Source organism: Gobius niger (genome assembly GCF_951799975.1).
Source record: "Gobius niger genome assembly, chromosome: 1".
In the NCBI taxonomy this organism is placed as follows: Eukaryota; Metazoa; Chordata; class Actinopteri; order Gobiiformes; family Gobiidae; genus Gobius; species Gobius niger.
The window spans coordinates 27,814,960-27,840,439 of record NC_136852.1 but is presented as its reverse complement, the minus strand read 5'-3'; the positions used below and the strand labels follow the sequence as shown (position 1 = coordinate 27,840,439).

Genomic DNA, 25,480 nt, shown 5'->3' with positions numbered 1-25,480 from the left:
TATAGCATATTTGCATAGATAGAATCAAATGCAAATGTGGGCTATCGAAAAAATTAAAAGTAAATAAAATAAATACCTTTGTAATTTGCAGTTATATGTGTTTTTCGTGCTTGACATCGCCGTGTTTGGCCCGAGACTCACAGGCACTTTTTCATTTTGGCCCTCGGAGACAAAAAAGTTTGGGAACCCCTGCTCTAATGTAAACCTGATCTTATAAAAGTGACTGGATTTGGACAAAGGCTGGATTTCCTTCGATAATTACGACTTGAACCGATCTCTGTATATCACTTTAATTCCGTGCCGCTGAACTTGCAACAAAGTGAACAGGCGAGAGGCAGCCCTCGAATCATCGGCAACAAGTCAATGAGCACTTGAAGTCACTACTCGACTTTGCGCATCTGACTTTGAATGGGAGGTTTTTAGAGCACTAGAAAAGGCAGGCGCGAGGTCAGCCGAGGACAGGGCAGAATCACGTTGTCCAGCTAATGCAATATTAACGGAACGGCGTGTTCGTCAGTCGTGAGAGAGTGACACTTCTGTGCGGAGCAGTCGGCCTGATAAGATTCAGAAGACAAGTCGTTTATCTTTGTTTCTTCCGTGATGTCATTTGCAAAGACTGCCAGCTCTGGAAGAACTGTTTGGCGTGTCCTTGGAAAGCAAAAGAGGCACTTTTGGAAAAGAATCTTATCAGGCTAAAATGTAAATTCAGTCCCAAAAAAAAATATGATCATGCCTCTTGGAATAATCGTCAAACTTCTGTCAGTTTCTTTGATTATGTTGCCATCCAATCCTATCATTATGCATTGATTAGTCATCAGTTATACACTACATGTAAATATCTAAAACATTTTTGGGATTATTTCATAATTTAATTTTTCTTTTACGTAACAAACATGGCATTATGTAACAAATATGTTATTCTTCCATGACACAAACAATGCGACTGAATGGAGTTAACTCTGCAGATTCAGTCACCAAGATGATGTTTTTAATGAAAGCTAAGATGACATGACTTTTCTATTCAAGTGCTAATTAAAATGCTCAGTTTTCATTTATCTATGGGTAAACAATACACAATTCTGCGCTCCAAGGTGTTTGTGCTCATCTGAGTTGTTGCTGTACCATTTTTTTTCCAATCTGATCCACTACCTTTTGCAGACGCATGATTAGCGGCCACTGATGGAGACAGCCAAAGTGATAGAATTTCATGTGACACCAATAAATCACAGTTCTTCTTTAATGTATCAATCACTAGTCACTCTAAGTCACTTGTTTACCTTAATAAATCCTTTGTGTGGTCCCTCTGGGGGTAATGCAAGTGTTAATGGGATGATTGGGGGGGTCTATCATCTCCCCCTGGTGTCTCTGGCAAGAAAACCACAATTGCAACTTTTCCTGCACCGACTACAATACCTAATGGAATTATGAAGAAGAAGCTAACATGCTAACGGGCAAAGCTAACTGTGGGCTAGTGCCACTTTAGCAGTATTTATTCCCTTTGTCTTTTCTGTCAGTGTAATATTTTCTCTCACGGACAATTAATAAGTAAAAAAAGAAAAAACGCAACTTGCAACGACACCTGCAGTGGCGCTTATGGCCTCTAGGGGCATGAGTTACTTATTTCTGCTTTAAGATTAAGAATGGACTAATCGTGGCCTACTTTTTCCTGTAACCGCAAAGAAATGGCGGCTGGCTCCGGAAGTTAGCGGCTCATATGGACTTTCCATTTACACATTTTTGCCCCTCTTTAAGTTATTATTGAACACAGGCTTGTCATTCGGACCACCACATGTTCGTCTTAACATGCAAAACATCGTCTTCAATTTATCCTTTCACTATTCTCATTTTCACCCAATTGTAAATAATACACCTGGCATGTTGCTAGCATGAATGAGCTTCAGCTAGCCCCCACTGACCGCAATTGATGAAGGTGGCAAGCTACGGCATCCTCTATATTAGTGTAATTGAAGCTGTTCGAGCAATTCTTATGGGCGTCCATGCAGCAATTACGGTAATTTTGATTATCAACTATTTCATGAATGACTTGAACCTATGGACCTTTATCAGTGTCTGTACTAAATAAAGAATGAATCAATGAATTCTAACTAGGCTTTGTCTTAATCTAAATGAGGTCGATGGGTTGACAACAGCTGAAAACATCTGCATTTGCCAAGTTTGATGGCTAAATGCTAACGCTAATATAGTATAATAATGCTAATATAGAATTCACAAAGTTTCCCCGAGTAGCCAGCTTGATTACTGTTTCCGGAGATAGTGTGCCGTTCGTCCTTTCTATTTTTAGTTGTATGAAACGTAAAATGTAAAAACTACCCAAGTCTTTTTGCTGTCAATGGGGCTCTCCTTTTCTAACACCTAGTTCCGGGCCGGAACTTCTGGTGAGTCCCGTGGTTCATGACGTTGTGCCGTCTTCATCAATAGGGAAAACCTCGCTCCCTCAGTCCATTCTTAAGTTTACATTTACATCTAGGGGTATTTTATATGACCAGGATGTGACGATAGTTGAATTCAACAAATATCTACGCTAGGACGCCAAGCCCAAAAGCAGAAGGCTAATTGTAAATGCTATAAAAAAGTTGTGGCGCACAATTCCGTCATGTCTTCAATCAAAAAGACATCAAAAGGTAACACAAATGCTTTTTTTGTGCGTCTGCCGAGCCTCCAGAGACAGCATTTAAGCTGATCTGGTCGCTAGCATAGCGTTAGCCACATTGTAGTAAACAGCTGCAGCTTGCATCCCGTACAACATGGTGTCGGATCGGTGAATTACAACACCATAAGAACCTGGCGCTGACCAAAGCAAGTCTTCCACTCACCGTTGCGGTCAATGGCAAAGGGCGTGTTGCCGGTGGTGATCTGGTAGTTGCAGATCTGGCTGTACTGAGGAGAACAGTCCTGGTCCGTGGCCTCCACCTGAAGGATGCTGTCGTAGATCTTCCCCTCCGTGACAGCCGCGTGGTACTGGGGCTCCCGGAACACGGGCGCGAACTCATTCACGTCGTTCACCTGGATGTGCACCACCGCCCTGCAGACACAAGGGGGCCACACACGGGGTTAGACAGGGCACACAAAATCACTGGAGACAAACCCTGAGAAAGATGGTCTATCGAGTGTGTACTTTACTATCAACGCTATTTATTCATTTGAGTAGATATTGATACTTTTACTAATTTTCTCCGCTGCATGTTTAGCACAGAGCAGCCCCTCCAACAGCTCGGCTCCCACTGCTGGTGCACAGTCAGTGCCACTCATGTATCAGAACAATTTTACTCGAGTAAGTAAAACTTTTATTTTTTCTTCTCAAATTTGACTAAAGCCCTGGATAAAGTACTAAAACTAATTGCATCAATTGTAGAAATGTAAGATACAACTACTTCTCTCAGGGCATGTTGAAAGGAGCAGGCGTTTTGCTAAAAAATAAATAAATTGCAAGTGTGGCTAACGTTAGCTTAGTGATTAGCCTAGCTGACTCCATTTGTTTAGCATTGGATATTAAGCAGTTTTTCACTTAAATTTCTCAAAAAAATACAATTATATCACTGCCACTGTTTACTATTGCACTTGACTCAAATATAACAGCAGTGACAGTTCACTGATCATAAAGGCAGACAGTGTGGGCCAAATTCAGTAGTTTATATTGTAGGCCAGGGGTAGGCAATTTGCATTGTGGAGAGACGATGTTTATCATCGCCAAATCAAACCTTACCATCGTAGCCCAAAGTAAAGAACAAATTTCATTACATTAAATATGTAAATATGTTCTCACAGGAGATCTAAACATCCACTACAAAAAGTAGTTGGCTTTAACCATTGGCTTAAATGACTTAAATTGAGGAAATATATCTTGTTTTGAGCGTTTTTGACTCACTTTTTTGACCAAGTTGACTTTGCTAATTTGATGACATTCCAGACTAGTTCTAAGGTAAATCTCACTTGAAATAAAACAAAAAAAAATAGTAGAACTGCCACTGGGACAAGACCAATGTTCTTAGCCCATTGGCAGATAAAATTACTTGAAATAAAGACTAAATGTAATGAAACAAGTCAGAAACATACTAGACCAAGTGAATAGTCAATAATCAATAATCTCAATGATCTCGGTCAAAAGTCCAACTACATCTTACACAACAAAAATGTGGATTATTATGCTCAAATAGAGATTTTGAAAACCAATCTAGTTAATTACTTTTTGCAGTGGACTGACGATATTACCCTCATACTTTAACAGGCATTTCATCTCTATTTTGCACAAAAAAAGGTTTGGTGCTAGAGGGCCGGATTTGGCTGTTTTGACGTTGCCTACCATGTTGTAGGCTATATCGCCTGGAACAGTGGGCTATAAGCATTTGACGATGAATATTGCAGCAGAAAATGCAAAACATTTAATTAAAGAACAAATTAGACCTTTCATTGCAATGATTTCTTAATAACATGGCAAAACCAAATAAGCTAATATACTGGTGAGTGTTTTGAACTGTAGAGAATAGTGCAGATGGAAAAAGTCAAAAGTTTACTATAGCAAATATAGCATAGCCTATTTTTTTAGGGTTATGGTTAGGTTTCTTTTCTTTTCTTTTTTTTCCAATATCAAATTAGAATTTCAAAATCCAGACACCTTCCCCAAACTTGTTCTCAGCCTGTCCATGATCAGTCTCTTTTCTTTGCAGAGATTGACATCTGTTGCTGGTTTCAATGATTGCCAATCCTTTCAATTCAAATGTGTCTTGTTTCACTGCAGCGGTACGAGGAGCCCTCTGCTGGCATTTTGTATAACTACGCTTGAAAACATTGTAAGTACTGGGGGTATTTTCTAAACACATAAGTACATTATGAAAAAGCACCATGCTGAAAATTCAGACTGACCGTGGCTTTAATAGCACATGAAGTCCTTTTGTGTATTATATATGTAAAAACATCTGTGTCCTAAGTGCATCAAAGCATGGAACATGTCGCCCTTACATGAATGTACTGGTTATTTTTATGAGAGAAATTATTTCTAATAAAGAGACTTTCTACATGGCACACTGACAGGAAAGTTCTATGAGAGATGTTTTAATTAATTCCATGTTCAGTCACACATGTTCCAGCTTCCCATAGATTAAAGTCTATCTTTTATGTTCATGTATCATCTGTGACACTGGACGTAAATGTGAAATAGTACAAAGTATCATTCCTCATTACTGCGGCTCGTCAGATGATGCCTTTGTGAAAGAGGTCAGAACTCACAGCGGGTGGAAATCTCTGAAGGCAATTTACTTTGTTCACCTCTAATCACATGTACATGAAGGGACACTGCAGGATGAACTCTTTATTTTAATGTTACAGTTTATATGTTTTATTCATGGCACCAACAACAATATAATACAACGTCAGTCTAGTGATGGATTAGTTGTTTTATTTTTATTTGACCATTATTTAAACAGTCCCACTGAGATTAAGAACCTTTTGCATTTGAGTCCTGACCACAGAGGGGATCCTATTGTACATGTTATTTAGTGGCAGTTAGTTTTTCCATGCAAGCTTCACTCCCCTCCAAACACCACCAGAGTTTAGCTGCTTGGCGTTCTGACTGGCCAAAGATCACTCTTGTTATCTTAAACAATAACCTGCTCCAGGACACTAAGATATCTTACCTCAATAGAAAGTGACCCCTAGTACCTGCTAAACCAGGGCTTACATACGTTACGTGGCTGACCCTCTGATCACAATCAAAGTGCAACTCTTGAGGGATGTTCCTCAAGTGTATATAAGTGCTCCTTATTCATCAAAGGTGCCCAAAACCAGGTTAATAGCAGACCTGAGGTGTTTCTTATGTATATAAATACATTGACAAAGGACAATAGTGTGAAGTGTAAAGTGTGAAGTAACAGAAGGGGCAGATATTATAAGACATGTTCTTCTCCTCTGCTCCGTTTCATCCATACTGTGTTGGCTTGGCGTTTTGATGGTGATTGTATGACATCACTTTTGAATGAAATAAATAAATAAAGTGAAATGACTTTTCATGGTTTTAGTAGTAGCTATCAAAAGCAGCCAATAGAAAAATGGTGAATCAAGTCCAAGAGATTAGCAACAGTTATTCCTAGATACCCTCCTGGAACCGCCACCTTAACGTGGTGGAAGGGTTTGAGCACCCGAATGATCCTGGGAGCTCTGTTGTCGGGGGCTTCGTGCCCCTGGTAGGGTCTCCCATGGCAAACAGGTCCTATAGGTGACGGGTCAGACAAAGAGCGGTTCAGAAGGCCTGAGAACCATGAGGCCGTCCTCCTGTGGACCCACCACCTGCAGGAGGAGCCATAGGGGCTGGTGCCAAGTGATTTGGGCTGCTCTAACAACTGCCGGAAACGGAAAAGTGGAAGAAAATGGATGGATGGATGGATGGATGGATGGATGGATGGATGGATAATCCTAGATAAATCAGTTGTAAATGGTCAAGTGATCAATTCATTTGACAATAAGACAATACATATAGAGGTGACCAGTATGTGTTCAGGTAAGGATATTACTTTGGTCCTTTAATGCTACCACAGGGCAGGAGTACCTAGCTGAAGGACTGGCCAGGTGTGCCGGACTACTAACAACTGCCAAAGTATTTACTGCTACGGCCCTATTGCCAAAATCTACAACACACTGATTCTGGCCAACACAATGCGGTAATGAATCAATCCATAAGTGGCCTCTCGGCAGTTATTCATGTAAAGTCACAGATATCGGAGCAAGAAAACACTGCATCCATCAAGCTGAAATGTCTTCATCAATACTAAGAGGCAGCCCCAAGGCAGAGGGGGCGCGCAATCTATCGCTATCTTCATAAAGTGACAGTGCGAGATGGATGCTGATGAGAGCGGCTGTAGTTTCGCGGCCCCGTTTGGCGAGTCATTGTAATGCTTTAGCTTTACGATGTGAACGGGAGCAGATGAGCACATTGTTTATGGGATTAGCTGCTGGCGAAGGCAGTGACGGTGAAAAAGGCCCCATTAAAGTAAGCAGTAACTGTCTACGTGTGAAGTGGGCAGCTGGGGACGGAGAGTGGACAATAGAAGGAGGACAGAGGGTACAGGGAGGTAAGAGGATTGTTTATGCCGCCTTATCTCAGAGGGCCATGGGTTTGGTGGACATTTACTTTAAAGCTCTATAACCATTTTTTAATTTATTTTTTAAAACCGAACAGACGCAGGTAGTTACGTTTAACTACGCGGTCCAAACTCCTCCCGATTCTCTTGTAGTGATGCGTTCATGAGCACATTTCACTTCTTGCAGGTAGCAGAACCATTCGTCCACAGGAGTATTTTATGTAACAGCAAACAAGACTAAATGACCCCAAAAATGCAGGGCTGCAGAAACTAAGGACACCAGACGACCCCGAGCTTACACAAGACAGGACGGGCACAGACAGCGAGGCGGACAGTGATAGCAACACACATAAGATAAGATAAGCCTTTATTGATCTCACAATGGAGAAATGTACTTGTTCCATTCAGCTCTTAGAAACACTCAGGGTGTGCAAATAGGCAGGTAATGTGAGGAAAAAACAATTAAATGGGAAATAGTGATATCTTATATACACTGACTACCAAGTACTTTGTGGGGACGAATTAGTTAACATACTATAACGAAAAAATGTATGGTCAGTGTTAGTAGTGCAGGTTTACATCATAGTGCAAGTGGTTGATAAAGTGACGCAAATAAGTGTAAATGTAAATACAGGCATTATTGCATGTATTTTGCAATGGGGTTATTGCACATGTTACTTTACAGACTTGTTGTACAGTCTGACAGCAGTGGGGATGAAGGCCCTGCTCCTTCTTGTACTGAGGGTGCCTCAGTCTTCCACTGAAAGAGCTGCTCAGCTCCTCTACAGTCCCGTGCAGTGTGCGGGAGGTGTTGTACATGATGGAGGTGAGCTTGGCTAATGCCCTTCTGTCTCTCACCTCCTCCACAGAGCAGTGTAATTTTGACAACATATTTTAATTTAGTTTTAGTCTTAGTCTTTCGACGAAAATGTACTTCGATTTTAGTCTAGTTTTAGTCAAAAAAAATATCTTCAATTTTAGTCTAGTTTTAGTCGACTAAAATTGCAAGTAATTTTAGTCGACTAAATTTAAGACTAATTTAGTCGACTTTGCATTGATGATATTCATCATAATCATATTTAATCTTGTTCCTCTGCTTCATGGAGCTGCTCCACATGAACAAAGCTCAGAGCTGCTCCTTTGGCAGTGAATTTACATGATATTAGGCTCTTTCAGACGCTCAATAGAAGTTTGGATGATTTTAGTCTCTCCTTTTCATTTTTATTTAGTCTTATTTATTTATTATTTAGTCGACTAAAATATCTGGACGTTTTAGTCATAGTTTTAGTCTCATGAAAAACTTTTCATTTAGTTTTAGTCCAATTTTAGTCGTCAAAAATATCACTTTGACTAAAATTAAGACTAAATATTTTAGTCGACGAAATTAACACTGCCACAGAGTCCAGAGGGCAGCCCAGGACGGAGCCGGGCCTCACACCAAATGTGAGGCAAGACCAGTCTGTTCTTGTCCCGCTCTGTGCTGCCCGGGGCCCAGCAGAGGCCTACTCACTCCTCAGTCCAAATGATCTTAGTCATTCTTTAATTTTCTAATTTTGTAAATTAGACACATTTTTAATCAGGAATAAGTTTGTGTTTGCTTTGTAGTTTGAGGGTGAAACATGGAGATTGTGTGATCCAAGGTCAGTCAACATCTTCTATGACAACTACACCACTAATTCAACATTAGCAACTATTATGACTTTCCTCGCTATTACTACTTACTATAATCAACAACTACACATTCCGTAGGCCAATCCATATTTTTGAACAAGCTTGACAACTTCTCTTGACCCTCATTCGCAGAGTTTATATCTTTGTCTATTTTATCCTTTATGTCTTCACATTTTCTAAGATGACATGCTTGTTTTGGTATTCGCCTTATTCAGAAAGTCACACTGGGCAAAGTCATCTTGTATTCATGGCCAAACTGCAGGCCTGACTAGAGCTGACATTGGCTTACAATACTTTTTTGATCAAGAGATACTTTAATCCTCAAAGGGGAACATTCCGGTGTCCAGTAGCATATAGTACATCCAATTAAAACCACACGTCAAACACAGCAAACATACTTAGTGTCAAAAGATACCAGTAGTACCTAAACGTTTCGTTTAACGGTACCCCGCTCTAGAGACACAACTCTTTGTAAATATGGCTTCCGTCCTTTAGAGTTCCTCACAGCCAAATGGAAAGTGACAACAGAATGTAATCAACGATATCACTAAAACTAACATGAAGTCGGCTTTTTCATGCTCTCTTGTCCCTCACGCCAAATGTGAGGCGAGCTTCCGTCAAGCTTTTCCCTGAGTTTCTCGTCGACTCCCATTATGCTTTCTTCACTCTCTTCCGTCGACAACAATGGAAATACACGCTCACAGAAGTGTTTACAGTTTTGCGAAATGCTTCAATAAAAAAGTGGGCGGGGCTGTAGACAGACCATCAATTCTCTGATTGATGAATCCACCTGTCAATCATACCTAAACGCTGGGTCCCAGACTTCACATCTTTGTATAACCGGAAAATGGTGTAGTCTGGCAGAGGCTATAGGCGACTGTAATTTTATACCCCCAAAAAAAGTGCATTTTGTTTTGTCTGTAAATAAAACCATAAACCCCTTAACTCCCACCTGAACCGAGCACATTTTCTCCAGCTTTACCCCAATCCAAAAGCTTCTGGAAAAAAGGTGTGAAAATAGCAGCAAAACTGAGACGAAAACAAGGATGAAAATGTGAAAAAAGTGAGGAAAAAATTGTCGAAACATGTACAAAAAAAAAGAGAAAAATCGGACAAAAAAGTGAGAAAAATTTGACGAAAAATTGAGATAAAATGGACAAAAAAGTGACAAAAATGGACAAAAAAGTGAGAAAAATTTGACGAAAAATTTAGATAAAATGTACAAAAAATGGACAAAAAATGGACAAAAAAGTGATAAGAATTTGACAAAAAAATTTGAATAATTTGACGAAAAAGTGTCAAAAAGTGACAAAAAATGTACCTAAAAAAATCAAAAAATTTGACTAAAATGAGATGACTGCCCAACAAAAAAAGTGATGGAAAAAAATTTGATGATGTGAGGAAAAAGATCAATTTAGTTTTGTAGGTCTTAGCTTTCAAATGAGGTGTTACACTGGCCTACACGATTTGGGTAAGGCTGAACTGGAGATAATGCTCTCGGTTCAGGCGGGAGTTAAGAGGTTATAAGCACTCGCACCTCATAGCGCTGTGTGGGTTTTATAACTTGATCAGTTTCGCCGATGACTTGACTGCATTAACGCGCCTCCTAGCTAATGAGTCGCACATATAGAAAGCCATTTTACAGCAGCCGCCCAGAGTTAATGTAGTGGTAATGACAATTAAAGTGAACCTTGGATCCACAAATTAAGTGTGAAATGACTCAGGGCTGATTCAGAGGGCTCTGTCTGGACACTGTGCCAAAAGCAGTAAAAGTTTGTCATAAAAATAACCCAAATGAGAGCGGTAATGATGGGGACATCCCCGACACGGACTAATTACGCCCTAATAATGCCAGAATAATGATACTATACTGCTTCTGCTGGTGAGAAAGCGATCAGTATTAAAAGTTTCAGCATAAAAAAAAAATATCTTTAGCAAGTGTAAACGCTTTACCGAGTGTTTACCAAACCCGTGAGCCTGCAGTCTTGTTCTGTCATATTATTAATGATCCGTTACCCCCTGCCTCTCCACTCCCCCCAGTGGCGAGGAGGAAAACATATGCTCCACTCCCCTGGGCCCTTGTACCAAATAACTTCTGCACCCTTACCGCAATTACCGCAAAATCCGACGGAGCCGAAGACAAAACACCCCCTCGATTGTGAACGCTTTTACTGCAAGTTCCCCCCGTTTGGAAGTTTTGCCCCCTGGCTCACATCTGGCTCGAACCGACAACGCACTCTTTTGTTTTCATGCTCGTTGGAAAGCAGCCATTGCCCGCGAGCCACCTTGTTTGGTATGTTTGTTTGTTTGTTTTTTCTTCCACCCTCTTTGACAACCCTCACATGTCACCACCAAACAGCGGGAGGTTAACTGACCCCTCAGGCGTCCGCCGCAGATCACAGGCCCGGCATCAGCTGAGTGAATAACGATTCCGGCAGCCCGCGAGAAAGGTCATATGTTAAACTCGGCGTTCAGACTCCATTGCATTCCGGTCGTGGCATTGGAAAAGGGCGAGACCAGTGTTGTGCCGCTATTTGCACAATCATCCATAAACAAATGATAGTAAAAAAAAAAAAAAAAAAAACACGGCGCGGTTAATTCACGGCTGGGTTGAGCTCGCAGTCTGCTCTGAGCAAACACGCACGAGCCTGGAGTGGAGCGATGTATTTGTCTTCCAACTTTGAAAAATCTGCCCTCACTTTTGGTCTGAAAGCGATGTCGATTTTGCAGCTACAAACATTTGCATTTGCACCGACAAGCGTGAGTAGGGAGGGGTGGGGGGGAAAGCAGAGAGTGTTGGTTGGTGGTTTGATTCCGGACCTATGAGTTTGAGAGAGTGGTTAGAGAGGGCAAATGTGGCGACAGAGGCACAGTAACTTACCACCCCCAGACCAACTTTTACTATTATGCACACCAAGGCAGACTGGCTATTATTGATAGCAATGGAAAAAAGAGATATGTCCTCTGTGCATTGTTAAAGCAGACCATCCATCCATCCATTTTCTTCCGCTTTATCCGGGGCCGGGTCGCGGGGGCAGCAGTCTCAGCAGAGATGCCCAAACTTAACTTAAAGCAGACATTTGTGGAAAAAAGTAAAACTGATCATGAAGCATTTCTATTGATTGCGAAATAACAGGCTCGCACAAAGGTCACAGAGTTGCACTACATCTATTATAGAGATGGCTAAACTTTGGTAATAAAGTATTTCTGCAATAAAGAGAGAGTTTAATAATGGATTTCATATGAATGAAACAACTTGGATTTTTGCCTTTTTGCCTGAGAAACAAAGCTATCAATCATTTAACGATGCAAGCTAAAGGTAAGCTGCTAACGTTTGCAACTTATCATCATAACAGTGTTTTTTTCAAGAAAAATACGCCAAACACACGATTAAAACTGTTCCAGTGCACTGTGAACCCCTGTATATTGGCCTGTCTTGTGACCATCGCTGCTCACTACTTTACAGAATGGATTGCGGGACAATTTGAGTGCATTTCTTGACATTCGGACATCAGATTTAGCGCACTGTATGGGGGATAGGGTGGACATTTGGACACGGAATAAATCTCTTTCCCTGAAAGTTGAAAATGTGCTTAAAAACCAGGGGTTGGGAACCTTTTTCACATCAAGGGCCAAATCAATTTGTATAATTTACTCCAAGGGCCTTACAATTTAGCGACAAACATTCTAGAGTTCATGCCACACTGCGGTAGGACTGAGAGTATGGAGGATCATCATTTCTGCATGTCAGACTCACATAATGCGATGGCTGGAACTGTTTAGATTTGTTACGGCGTCTGATGTCAGCTGGCAGTAATGATGATGCTACTTGAAGCTGGTTTTCCAAGTTTGGATCAGCCTTGTTGAAGTGGGCTTGCTGGGCACCCAAACTCCGACGAAGAGCATTAATTTTATCCAAACGCATTTGTTTCAAGGTGTAATGGCGCTCGATATTTGCCTTCTTCATCACTGCCAGCCCCTCGTCTCACACTAGGCACACTGGTTTGCCTTTCACTTTCAAGAAGAAATAATTTATTTTTTTCCTGGAATACGCGACATTCAAGATCCACCTTCCTTTTCTTAGCGGTCGACAGGATGCAGCACTTCAAGTCAGTCACTGCCACACGACACATCAAAATCACATGACCCTGATCTACCCAATATTAAATATGAAAATTGCCTTGGAGGCCTGGTCAAATGGTCTTGTGACGAATTGAGATGTCATGTTACAATTAACAGTTAATATTACACACTCCATCTTTAACCGTTTGTAAATTGGAAAAAAAATGCTCACTTAGGAGGCTAAGACTGTTCCTGACATGTATCGTCAAAACCATAAACACAGAACCATGAATTGTGTTTAAGGTTTTGGCAAGTCAATCATTTTTGGTGAATGCAGCCAATGGCAAGCTACTGTACATTTCCCTGAACCGTGTCAGTAGTTGAACACCAATCGCCGAAAACTGCTTGTTGGATTTCTTCTATAAATTATATGTGACATATGTTGCATCAAGAAATCCTTAGCTCAGAGCCGAACTCGAACCACAATTCAAAATCATTACGAGCAGCTGGACCAGTGGCAAAACATCTGGGCCGGGGCCATCTTTTATGTCGAGAGCTTCTACATTGTTAGCGCCGCCCGGTTCTTACGCAGAACAGATGTAATGATTAAAGGCCCTCAGACGGACTGCTTTGCACGTCGTTAGTCTCCGGCGCTCACACTGCGACGTGCTCCGTCCCGCACGGACCACCGACTCAATGCGTTCAATTAAACTAAATGGGAGCGCTTTATTACATTGGCCTAATAAGCAGCAGCATGTAAGAGTCCCACTGAATCGATCAATCCAGCAATCAATCCACTCCACTCGCTGACGTCCTGCCCACAGAGAGGCTGAGGCAGCGAGCAATAGGCAGACGGTTTTCTACTCACTGCTCTGGATCATATCGAGTCTTACGCATGGTTTGCAATTCAATCAAAAGCAGGTACAGAGAGAAAATCATCTATCTTTAAGATCCAAGTTTTGATGCTGTTGGTCTAGGGACAGTGTTAAAGGAAATGACTTGGTTTGTTAAGGTTCTTTTAGAAAGACACAAGGTATACGGACTGAGAACTCTACTTCTGTCTTCATCAGAGGTGTCTCCCAACGTGCATCTCTTATTGGGATGTTCTGCCCAGGCATGGCCACACTGACATAAGCAATAAACCTGTCAGTGTGGCCATGCCTGCCACCACCGAGCAGTGTGTCCCTTGTGGCGCACACAGGAGTCCATGCAAAACTTGCAATAAAACATGCATTGAGGAAACGGGATGGACTTTTCAACACATGCAAAACAGCAAAAGGAGTGTGAAAGGGAGACAGCGGGACGGCTCAACAGAGCAATCTGCAATATCAGACCACTGCAAAAGGGAAAATCACTTTATGGACTGGGAGGGGGTGAGGATCGCGGGCACGGAAGAACACAATTGCAAGCGTTGGATCTGGGAGGCCATAGAGATCAGAAAGCGAGGAGTAAGATCAATCAACAGAGATGAGGGCGCCTCTACCCTGGCACCAGTTTATTGCTTATGTCAGTGTGGCCATGCCTGGGAAGACGATCCCAATAAGAGACGCATCATGCACGTCGGGAGTCGCCTCTGATCACGACGGAAGTAGAGTTCCTAGTCCGTCGAAAAGCGTAATGTATTGGAACAAAAGGTTTTTGCTTAAAGGTCCTATATCATGCAAAATCGACTTTTTGGTGCTTTTAGCCATGTTGTTATGCTATTTCCTCATCAAAAACACCCCCAGAGTGGTTTGTGGCTTCATTCACGCAGCTCTCAGTAATCCTCCTGAATCCTGCTCTCTGAGCAGCTGCTCCTCCCTCTCCTGGTGAACGGCTGAGTGTTCAGTTGTGTCGTAACAACGGAACGTAAGTGCTCGACGTCTGTAATGTAATGTCTTAACTCTATGCTTACGGACGGATTTTAATTTGTAAAACAGCGTTTTCATTATGTCTGTCGTAAGAAAGAAACAAAGAGAAAAAAAAAAAAAAAAAAAAAAAAAAGGATGTGCCCGAGGTGCTTCCAGGTCAGCTGTGGCCAAAACAAACACATCGCGTCTGAACAGATCAGTCATGTTTGCGCTGCAGCTGTGACGATGGAGCTCGTTACTTACTCTGGACACACCTGTTCTTTATTCTTAACTAACGATAATGTCACGGACGGAGAAAAAGAAGCGCGTTTGGCTACGAGGACGAGGAGTTTATTCAACCTTTTTCAAGAAGAGGCCACTTGTCTAGCTGTTTTTTTCTCCGGGATTCAGCGACTATCAGCCAAAATGGTGTTTTTCTGTGACTGTCACTGATGGATGTTTGGTGAACCTTCACCAGAACCAAAGTGGATTAACTTTTATAACCAACGCGAGTCCCACAATGTAAACAGCGATGGACCAGAGCGGTGAGTCAATCCAAACGCGGGTTAGCTTGTGTGTTAGCATATTAGCATGTGTGTTAGCCATTTATGAAGCTGTGTTGCAGATGTCAACTCCGTATAACTGCATCGTGAAGTAACTTCACTTATTGTTGTTTATTTATATTACGGTAAAGTTGTATGCGCGGAGAGAGGGGGCGGAGTTAACTGAATCGAAGCGTTGTGTCTTCAGGGTTCGAAAAATACCTCCAGAAAACACTTATATTTATCACAAAAATGAGTGCTCCATAGTGGTAGAGGTACAATATATCATATAAATGCCTATAACTTTGGAATGGCTAAAATAGCATGATATAGCTCCTTTAAGTTCTTTCTAAAAGAACCCTAAAAAACTAATTAATAAACAAGAAGGCATAATGAATGTATTAAAAGAAGTGACATGGTTGTTTCAGCTCAAATCATTTTTTCCCCCCTATTTTTGGTCATAATCCACCTCAAAAGCTTTGTTTCCAAAAAAATGTCCAAGGAGGATGTTGTCCAGGAACAGCCCAAATACGAACCGCAATTAACCATACCATGTCATACAATTCTGATGAAAATTCCTTAATTACATTTATTTTCTAGATGATATGTAGCCAGAGTAAATGAGATGAATGCATGCACGAAAAGCACCCAGCTGTGATTGTAATTACAAAGACTGATATGACGGCACTGCACTGTATCCGCGGTGAAGACACGTGTAAATAACCGAGCCGATATTAGCAGGTGTGCCGTTAATCCAGACGAATCCTCAGCAGATGTGCGGCACGCGCGGAGGCCACGTTCACTCTCGCATTTTCATCCACTCCATCTGAGCGAGGCCAACGGAACAGCGGCATTATTGAACGCGCTCATGCACGGACGCCGTCTCCCCCAGCTCAAAGACAAAAGAACTCAATTAATCTTTGTCAAGAATTAGCCGAGAGCTTGAATCATCAATTTCCTTGTGTAAGACCAGAATGGATATAATCAAGCCTAACTATACCTATGGGAGCGCAACAGGGCCGGTAAGCTAATCAATATGCAGGAAACCCCACTTCCACACTGACTGCAGCCCTGAGGCTCTACCGAGGCAGTCCAACGGGGGCATTTGTGAACGAGGTGCACAAGGTGAGGGTGCTGCATGGTAATACTTGGGTGTTTGTCAAGAGTTTGCATACATAATAAATAATGAACATATACATAACACTGGAGCTACACATGCAGTAAACAGCAATAAACCACTGTGGCCCTGTATCCAAAAGGTACATGTTGTCCTTCTAAAGAGTACCCTGTCTCAGATGGTCAATGGCGGTGTTGGTAGAGACTCTTCTCCAACGGTTGGTGGTAATATGTCTTGTTCCAACCTTCTACGAAGCACTTATTTGCATAAACCCCTCCTGCTTTTCTACTCTTGGGGATCTCAGCTTTGGGGAGTAGTAAGGTCTTAAAGGAACAGGCCACCGTTTTTTCCATACTGAGATATGTTCTTACCTGAGCTGAGACAAGTTGATGCGTACCTGTCTGGTGTTTGTGTGTGCCCGTGGAAGAGTGTGGTCGCTTCTAACTTCACCCCATTTGGAGCTATAGGAATATACTGGGAGCGGCCAAATGCTAACAACATCTTTGGTTTTTTTGCATGACTGAGGGCACACAGTTCTTCCATACTGTGATATGTTCTTACCTGAGTTTAGATGAGTTTATACGTACCTGTCTGGTCTTTGTGCGTGCCTGTGGAAGAGCGTGGTAGTTTCCAACTTCACCCCCGTTTGGAGCTATAGGAATATGCTGGGAGAGGCCAAATGCTAACAACATCTTTGGTCGTTGTGCATGACTGAGGGCACGCACAAAGACCAGACAGGTACGAACATATCTCAGTAAGGAAAAACAGTGGCCAGTTCCTTTAAAGGTTTTCAGTGACGTATTGTCACCGTGTCTCAAGAACACGCCTTAAGTAAGTTGTATTGATACGTTGGCCTCATAGGGGAGGGTGATGTTTATTCTACTTTTGGGCTTCTTGCACTGACTCCTATGATACACCCGAGCAAAGATCCAATCTGCAAATCCATGGGTGCAAAGCCTCACGCATATGATGGGAGTCTGCCGCCAGGGTTGCCATATTTGACATATTTATAGTGTACGATAGTTTGTGCTGAAATACGATAGTTTTGGAAGCTTGGTACGATATATTGGTTTTGAGAATCTGGCATCCCTGTGTGCCACTAAATCCAACTCTGAGGTTGTGTTGGACTCTGGCTTTGTAAAACTGCTAACTACAGCAAATTTGTAAATAAGTGGGTGGTGTGATGTACTGTAGTACTGACTCAGTCTTACAATGGTTAACAGAGCTGCTCAGCCTCCTTGTGTCATCGACTTTCCCCAAGCAGTCAAGGTCTTAAAACCACCTATTTTGTCCAACAAAACAAAAGGCTGAAAACAAGAAAATGACCATGGTTGTGCAATGGTGTCTCCTATAAGGGTGGACATTTATCTGGAGATGTTTGAGCTGCAGGCCCTCTACTCCTTCCAGAGCTCAGTACCATTACATTGGTACAGATATGTGAGCATAAGACGGCACAACCAACAACTGGCTTCCTTGGTAACAGTTTATGACAGGCTGTCTCCATCGACCACAAATAAAAGACCAGTACCATTATTTTTCCTCACCTCACCAGTGTTGCCATAGTTATTTTGAAAAAAGTAATCCAACTTCTTGATAAAATTAGATTACACATTACTTTGTAATGCTACAGTCAGCACCTGCCGACTGTGGTAAGATTAGTATTTAGTCCAGGGACAAAGACATTACTGCTATTGATGGAAACTGTTGTAGTTCAGCACGGCGCTCATGTTGACGTCATGTTGTGGCTAAACTAAAGCCGTTTCCTTTAAGATTAAAAGGGACTGAATGCAGCCGAGAGTCACAAGATCAGTGGAGCTCCCATTTATTGAAATGAATCTCAATAAGATGCCTTTTGTTAACTTCCCTATCTGTAAGGCTAGGATTGAGTTAGGTTTAGGGTTAGTTTGTACTAGTTTAAAATAGTGTTAAAATAGTGGAGGTGACATAATTTCCAGTAGAGAAGTGGAGCTCCCCCGATCACATGCCCCATTAGCTCTGCTTCGCATCACCTGGTGGGACCTTCTCTGTAAGTTTGACTGTAACGTGCTGCATCTCCAAATGTTTTTTCAAATTTTATGTTTTTTGTGTTTTGTTATTGAAGCTAGGGCGGGAGTTAATGATGATGAAATGACCAAAACAGTGAAGATGGCGGCTGCGACACGATTTTTTACCAGTGCCCTTTCTTCTGTTTTAAATGAGCTGGACTTGCCCTTAAAGCCACAGCAAGAAGCTGCTCTGAGGACTTTTTCCGGAACATTTACTCGACTGTGGACGACAAACAATCATGGTGGAGGACGTAAACGCAAAGTGTAGGTCGTTTTGTGTTTGATTGGTTCGCTCTTGTTCAAACTGTGATTGTTAGCCCCGCCTCCAGCCTCGATTTGGAAATCGCGTCCTATTACCACAATTCCAGACTGTCTTTATATGTATTCATAAACACATAAATAAAGTCAGTCTGGATTTATGCCAGGCTAGTCATCTTTAGCTGACACAAACACAAAATGACTACTGTAACCCACGTGATGTAGCGGCCCAACATCCTGTGCCTTTATTGTGGCAGCCCGGTTTCCCGGAAGATCTCTCTCCCCCTCTTCATTTCCTCCTACTCCACTCCCGCTATTCCCCAAATAGCTGCTACTGATGTGGCGTGGCCAGAACAGCGTTTTTGCTCCAAAAGCCAAAACCTACTGTGCGGATCTCTTCACAGCGGCGGATTCCACTCTTTCCGTACCTTTATCGATATATGATTGATCGAATCAACATATCAGGACCGACCGGTACCTGATTTAACACTGCTGCTCATCGGTCAGGTTTTTTTTTTTGTCCACCTCCATCGCTGGAACCCTCGTTTTCCTGTTGGACCTTGCTACTCGACCTTGGATGGCGAGCTATGACCCCCACTGCCCCTGCTAGGTGGTGTGGTAGGACAATCACGCACTTTTTATTTTCCCTTCCTGTTGGACTATAACCTGGGCTTTGTGCCCACGAACTTTGCAAATCTTTGCGAAAGAAATGGACTTGGCATTGACACATTTCTGTGTTTTTCCGTTTTGTTATGATTCTTTTTTTACTCATATCTACTTATCTATATTACAACTATTCACTACAATATCTAATGATTTTTATCAATAACTATTATCTATAATACACCTATGCCTATAACATAAATACAATTACTTGAGCATCTCACAGCTTTGGATACAACACCTCAACAACACAGTCCACTAGTTAGGGCAGCTGGGGGAGGGCTTGTTGGTTGGGGCTACTGCCCTTTCCTAACTGGCCCACTCCACACCCTGGCTTTTAATGCACCACACTATATAGGACAAAAAAAAATAAAAAAAAATTAAACAACCAACACTTGTACATAAAAATATTGTAGTGGCAATAGTAATGACAACAAATGTTTTATCAGGATCTCTGTGTCTAGTAAACAAGATTCCATTTAATCTCTGAATATTAAATATGCCTGTATAAAAGTAAAATATTGTAATATTATATTATTCATTCGCAATATCTAGGATGTCATCAAAAATAATAAAACAAATAATTGTAATGATGGTAATAACATTCAAATATTAATAATAATAACAAATGCATTTGTTTGTATGATCATAATTCTCATTTTGATGTATGCAATAGCATAAATGTAAATCTTAAACACAGTTGTATGTGCCTGGGTTTGGAAAATCGAATACATGAATTCTCTTATTTTCTTATACTTGTTTAGTATCCAATAGGAAATGTAAGCTATGGAGTCTATGCGTTCCACTCATGTAATCTCATATCCTTTTATGTGCAAACTTCTTCTTGGTTGTGGATACAGTCCTCATGTTTATCTGTAAATGGTAAACGTTTATTATGTTGAATGTGGGGTAGGCGCCCATAAGCTTCTTGCTTCAGCCTACTCCTTTTGAGCATCTGTGACTGGTTGTATATGTGTATTTGTAAATCAGGAAAATGTAGTTGCTCAAATAAATTAAACTAACTAACTAACTAACTAACCATAATTTTTGTTGTCTGAACTTTTATTCTCACTCTTTTCAGCAAGGAAAACGCAAATCTCTCCTCCTCCACTGTTGTGTACGTTTGGGCCATGCGGTCTTCATGCTGAAAACATGACTGAAGAAGAAATAGAGCTTTTTTACAAAGGGAAAATTACAAAATCGTAACGCACATCGACTTGGAAAAGTAACTTTAATCTGATTACTGGTTTGGAAATAGTAAAAAGTTAAGTCTAGGTGGGGCTTTTATGTGATAGTCGCTTGTTCTCCCCATGTACCCGGAAAGTTTCCTCTGAGCGCTAAATTCTTTCTCGCAACTTGGTGAATAAAACTTTAATCTGACAGTTTCCCACGGCATCGGAGAAGCCCTGAATGCTATTACTGACCATTTATAAACCCCGCATGTAAAAGTGAGCTCTATTATAAAGTGCGGAGGAGGAGGAAAGCGCTCCACAGCGGGACGGCTCGCTCCCGAATCTGACATCGTTTGTGCACAATGAGATCTTTGTTACGTCCATTTGCTCGCATCCGCCGCGGACAGGCCCGGCCAATTCCCCATTACATTTGGTCTTCGCGATTGTCGGCTCCTTTTGTGCGCTAAGCGAAGCTGACAAGCCCCAGATGGCGCGGCGAATATTTATAATTGAGACACAAAGGTTGATACATACTCTCCCATTACGTGATGTTAAGCTAAGTGTAAACAACATTTCCCAGCTCTTGATAGATGTTTTGATTCCTCCGTGTGCTAACGGGGCTTGACAGAATGAGGCTTCACTCACATTAGGATCGACTGTGACAGGCCAAAGATACTCGCAGGAAGGAAGGTGCAGGCGCATTGACACAGATGTATTATCCTGTGGAGGCTCCGGCTTGTCTTTTCCCTATAATTTATCTTGACAGCTTATGCTAACAAGGTGCAGCGTTTGGCCCACTTCTTTACCTATAAAGTGACAGGAGTTTGTTTTTGTTTTTGTGTTTATTTTGGCTTGTGTGTAGGCGGTGTGTAAGATGAGAAAACATTATCTCTGCTCAGAAAAGCAAAACTTACCCTTGGGGAAGCGTCGCTATGTGTCACATTGTAAGTAAGAGCGGATCATTTGTTAGTATTTCTGCCTCACAGCAAGAAAAGGTGAGGTTCGATGGGTTTTGTGGTGGGCAAAGATGGGACCATGAACCTGATTTTACACTTCGATCCCTACACGTTATCTCCTGGTGCTGAGGAAGTGCTGAGGAAGACTTCGGACCAATGGAGGGTTTTCGTTCTTGGAGGTCAAAACGCCGTGGGAAAGCCTGCCTCGTGGAACGGCAGGGTAATGTTCCTACACTGTCTGAAGCACTCAAAGTGTGGATTTTGTCTTCACGTATTCCTATCAGAAAGAACTTAACAGAATGACGATGGAAAAGAGGAGAGTTCTTGCTATTTTGCCGGACTCCTTTTGACGGTGTAGAGCATTGGTTCACAACCATTTTGTCTCACGTCCCTCCTGAGTCTTTAATGTCTTCCCAAAGTATCCCTTTACTCTTAGGTGCAGTCAATGTATGTACCAAATTATCCTCAAAACTCTTAGATTTATTAGTATTGTATAGATGTTTTTTTAATGAAGCAAAAATGCTATTATCTTATATTGAAAATGATCATTAAAAAGAAGATTTATCTTAAAATACTGCTCAGTTTCACCTTCTTTTGGATCTGGAATACCCCCAGCTAATTGCTCGCACATCCCCCGGGGTACGAGATCCAAAAGTGGGTCGTGGAACCATTTCCCCTGGGTTGCGAGCCTTTGCCAGGGAACCTTCCGGTCGACATCGATACAAAAAAACACCCTCCAAGTCTGTTAAAGGGATATTTCTTATTTCTTAGTTATCCAGAGTGTTTCTGGAGATTTTTTCCAATACAGGCAGTCCTTATATTTGAAGAGTTTATTGGTGCTAGGCTAGTGCTAGGCTAGCGTATGTCTATGGTAACTAGTAGCCTGCATTACAAACCTTTTCAAAATCATGAGGTAGTGCTCCAAACGTTGCCATATCTGATTTGTAGAAAGCTCCTTTGTGAATTCCACGTGTAGTGATGCCGGCCGCAGGTAAACAAACTATTGTAGATCCGGTAACCTAGCAGATCACTCCGCCGCTGCGTAGCTACAACAAGGAAGCTGATGCTGCTCAAATATAAGTTATTTTAAATGCAAAATGGTTATATTAAAAAAAAAATAATAATAATTCAGTCAACTAATTTATATCAGTAGTCTGGTGTTATAAGTGATTTACCTCAGGTGCACTGTGCTTGGGTCAGACTGTTTTTAATGCAGAGCTACTAGGTACCATAGACATGCACTAGCCTAGCATCACTAAACTCTTCAAATATAAGGACCCTTTAAAGTGATTTGTTTTAGTTGTGATATTTCAGCTTTATGAGTTTATTCAATGCCTATATCAAGAATAATCTGTGGGAAAGGACAGTATTTTGCATTGTATAGCCCTAAAACAGACTTTTTTGAACATAACTGAGTTGAAGTTATGTTTATTTCAGACCCGGTTTGGTCTTGATTCCATCTCGAGCTCGTCCCGCTGTTATTTGGACGGTCAAATATTTTCTGAATTGGTTCTTGGTGTGAAAAGTGATGGATTGGAATTCATTAACTATGGTCTCTATTGGGCCCCGACGCCAAACCAATTGAGAGCCACTGGTGTAGAGTATATGCGTATGCAAGCATGCCAATAAAGGAGATATAATCCAGACTCAATTTGAATAGAGCTACATTTGCTGTCTTGCCCTCATCTTGCTGGTAGTGCGGCTGTTTGTTGAATAAGATGTTGCATCGTCTGCCAGTTCTAAGTATTTATCGTATTTATATGCAAATGAATCAAGGTGTTTTCATATGGAACCTGAATAAACATTAGAACTTTGTACGTATTTGTCCTTGGGCTAATGATTGGAGACATAATTATTTTCTACATACTGTGTGTATAATGAGACACAGAGTTAGAATTCAGTGAAATAAGTGAGAGGATGGAAAAAAATAATTTGCATCTAACATAAAAATGGTGCAAATTCCCAGCCATGGAGGTGGTTTATTCTATCTGCTAAGTTTAAAACTATTTCAATTGGACTTACTTTTGTAACATTGAATAGCACGCTGCAATTCGGATTCTTGATGGCTTGATATATTTTTTTTCATTCTCTCCCTCACACACCACGGCTAAAGCTCTGGAATTCACAAGCTGCTCTGGCTAATGCAGTTGAGATTTCTCGTTCTGCTGTCTTGCTCCTTGTGTTCAGGCTTTTACTTTAGCTTCATCTGAAAGTCTTTTACAGGAGAGTCTTAAACAGGGTGGGTGTAATAATTTCCTATTCTGTTCTATTTGACACAGTTTTGAAAAGGCTCTCTTGTAAATTTCTTTCTCCGTTGTTATACACCAATTAAGCCAATTTTGAAAATTTTGGTCCACTCGTACAAGCCTGTGGACAACTTCAGGTTTGGATGTTTTTCTCTTATATATATATAGGTCTCTCAGGGTTCTTTCAGGGTCTGTGGATGATCGCTATAAACCAATGATTGGGGATAGATCCACAGGCTGAATCAGGTGAGAGCGCAGGCCAGTTTACATCTCCTTTCAAGGAGATCAGTCGCCTTTGGAAGGCTTCTCTCAAAACATCCATCGGAATCATTTTGTCTGGGTGAAGATGGAGTTCATTGTGAAGAATTTGTTGAAGAGAACGTCCCGACATGACAAGGGCAACTGCATGTTTATGAGAAGAACGCTTCGTTCAGCACAGAAAGACGTAATCCTTTTGGTCTTTTTTAATTTCAAAGTGATGACGAAAAGTAGGTTCAGGCTGCTAGCTTTCTGTTGGAGCATCTGAACTAATATTTGCTCATGATAGTTTTATGTTTTGCCTGATGAATGAACAGAGAGTTCAGCACGATGCCAGTGCGCGATGCAAGTCTCCCCTGATCGATTGCTTGCTGCGTTGGCACATGTTTCCTTTGCTCCTCTTCCTCATTGTTATAATAGATTTTTGTCAACTGCATTAATCAAACAGCGGCATAAACACAGCACAAGGCCATTCAATCACAATGGCCTTAGTCGGAGCATTTGATGGCCGAAACGTGTGCGTAATGAGCGCAAAACCGGCGTCAAAGACTCTCGAGATCATACTTGCTCTGGTCAGCTCTCACGAGGACTCACAAAAGCATCGCACCATGTGACACCTGAAAACAACTTCTTCAGTGTGAGCTGTGAAGAGGGGAGCGCAGAGCTTTTGTCAAAATGAGCCCGCGTATGAAAAAGAGAAGTCCACTTAGCTCCAGTCAAGCTGCTCAGGGAGGGGACTGTGAAAGCTTTTAACTGGTGTCAGACACCGCTGCTTCTCCTGAGGGCCACCGGGGCCCTCATTCATACGGCTAATTACACTGTTGTTAAGACTCGTGATCAAGTGTGACTTACTGGAAGGAGAAAGACGGTGGCGCAAGTCCTGCCTCGCGGTGAAAAAGTTGAATGCTACAGTCAGCATGGAGAATGAGTAATGGCAAGCACTATCGCCCTGAAACAAGAAGTCCCAGGTTGGGTTTTCGCGCTGCCTGAGTGAGTTTCCTCCATGTGCTCCAGGCAGGTTATCCTGACCACGATCTGGAGATGTGGCCCCAGGTGCTGCACTGCACAGGGCTGTGCAACTCAAGCCCAGCGAAATAAAGTTTGCGAAACATCTGTAAAAACTTGCTTCTAAAGACTGATGGAATTTATTTCAGGTGATTGTATTTCAGTATTTATGAAAACATTTTAGTTGCACATGTTTCTATCTACATGGATCTCATGTTAATGAAGAAAACTGACTGGATTTTTGAAGTTCTGTGTCTGAGACGGGAAGCTATCGATTATTTAGCTGCTAACAACTTTTCACCGTCCGATTGATGTTTGTGGTCGACAACAGCCAATCTATTGTTGCTTATCGCTGAACATTTTGAGTGCCCTAATATTCACTCAATGGTCATTTGAACACCACTGCAAAAGTGGCACAACTGCTGTATAATGCAGGCAATAGCATGGACTTTCGGACACAGCCTAAGCTGAAATCAATGCGGACTGAGTCTCGACTATAAATCTATAATAAAGCGGTCTGAACAGAGAGGAATGCATCAGAATGAGCCGGCTGGAGACGTGAACG

General features: G+C 41.7%; 1 protein-coding gene across 1 annotated transcript in view; it reads right to left on the bottom strand.

Moving 5' to 3' along the window:
* Positions 1–25,480, bottom strand: part of LOC306965053 (calsyntenin-2-like) — a 526,930-nt gene that overhangs the window by 177,145 nt on the left and 324,305 nt on the right. The window contains exon 4 of the mRNA XM_079559275.1: positions 2,835–3,043. Coding sequence (XP_079415401.1) covers positions 2,835–3,043 — 209 coding nt within the window. The remainder of the gene's footprint in view (positions 1–2,834; positions 3,044–25,480) is intronic.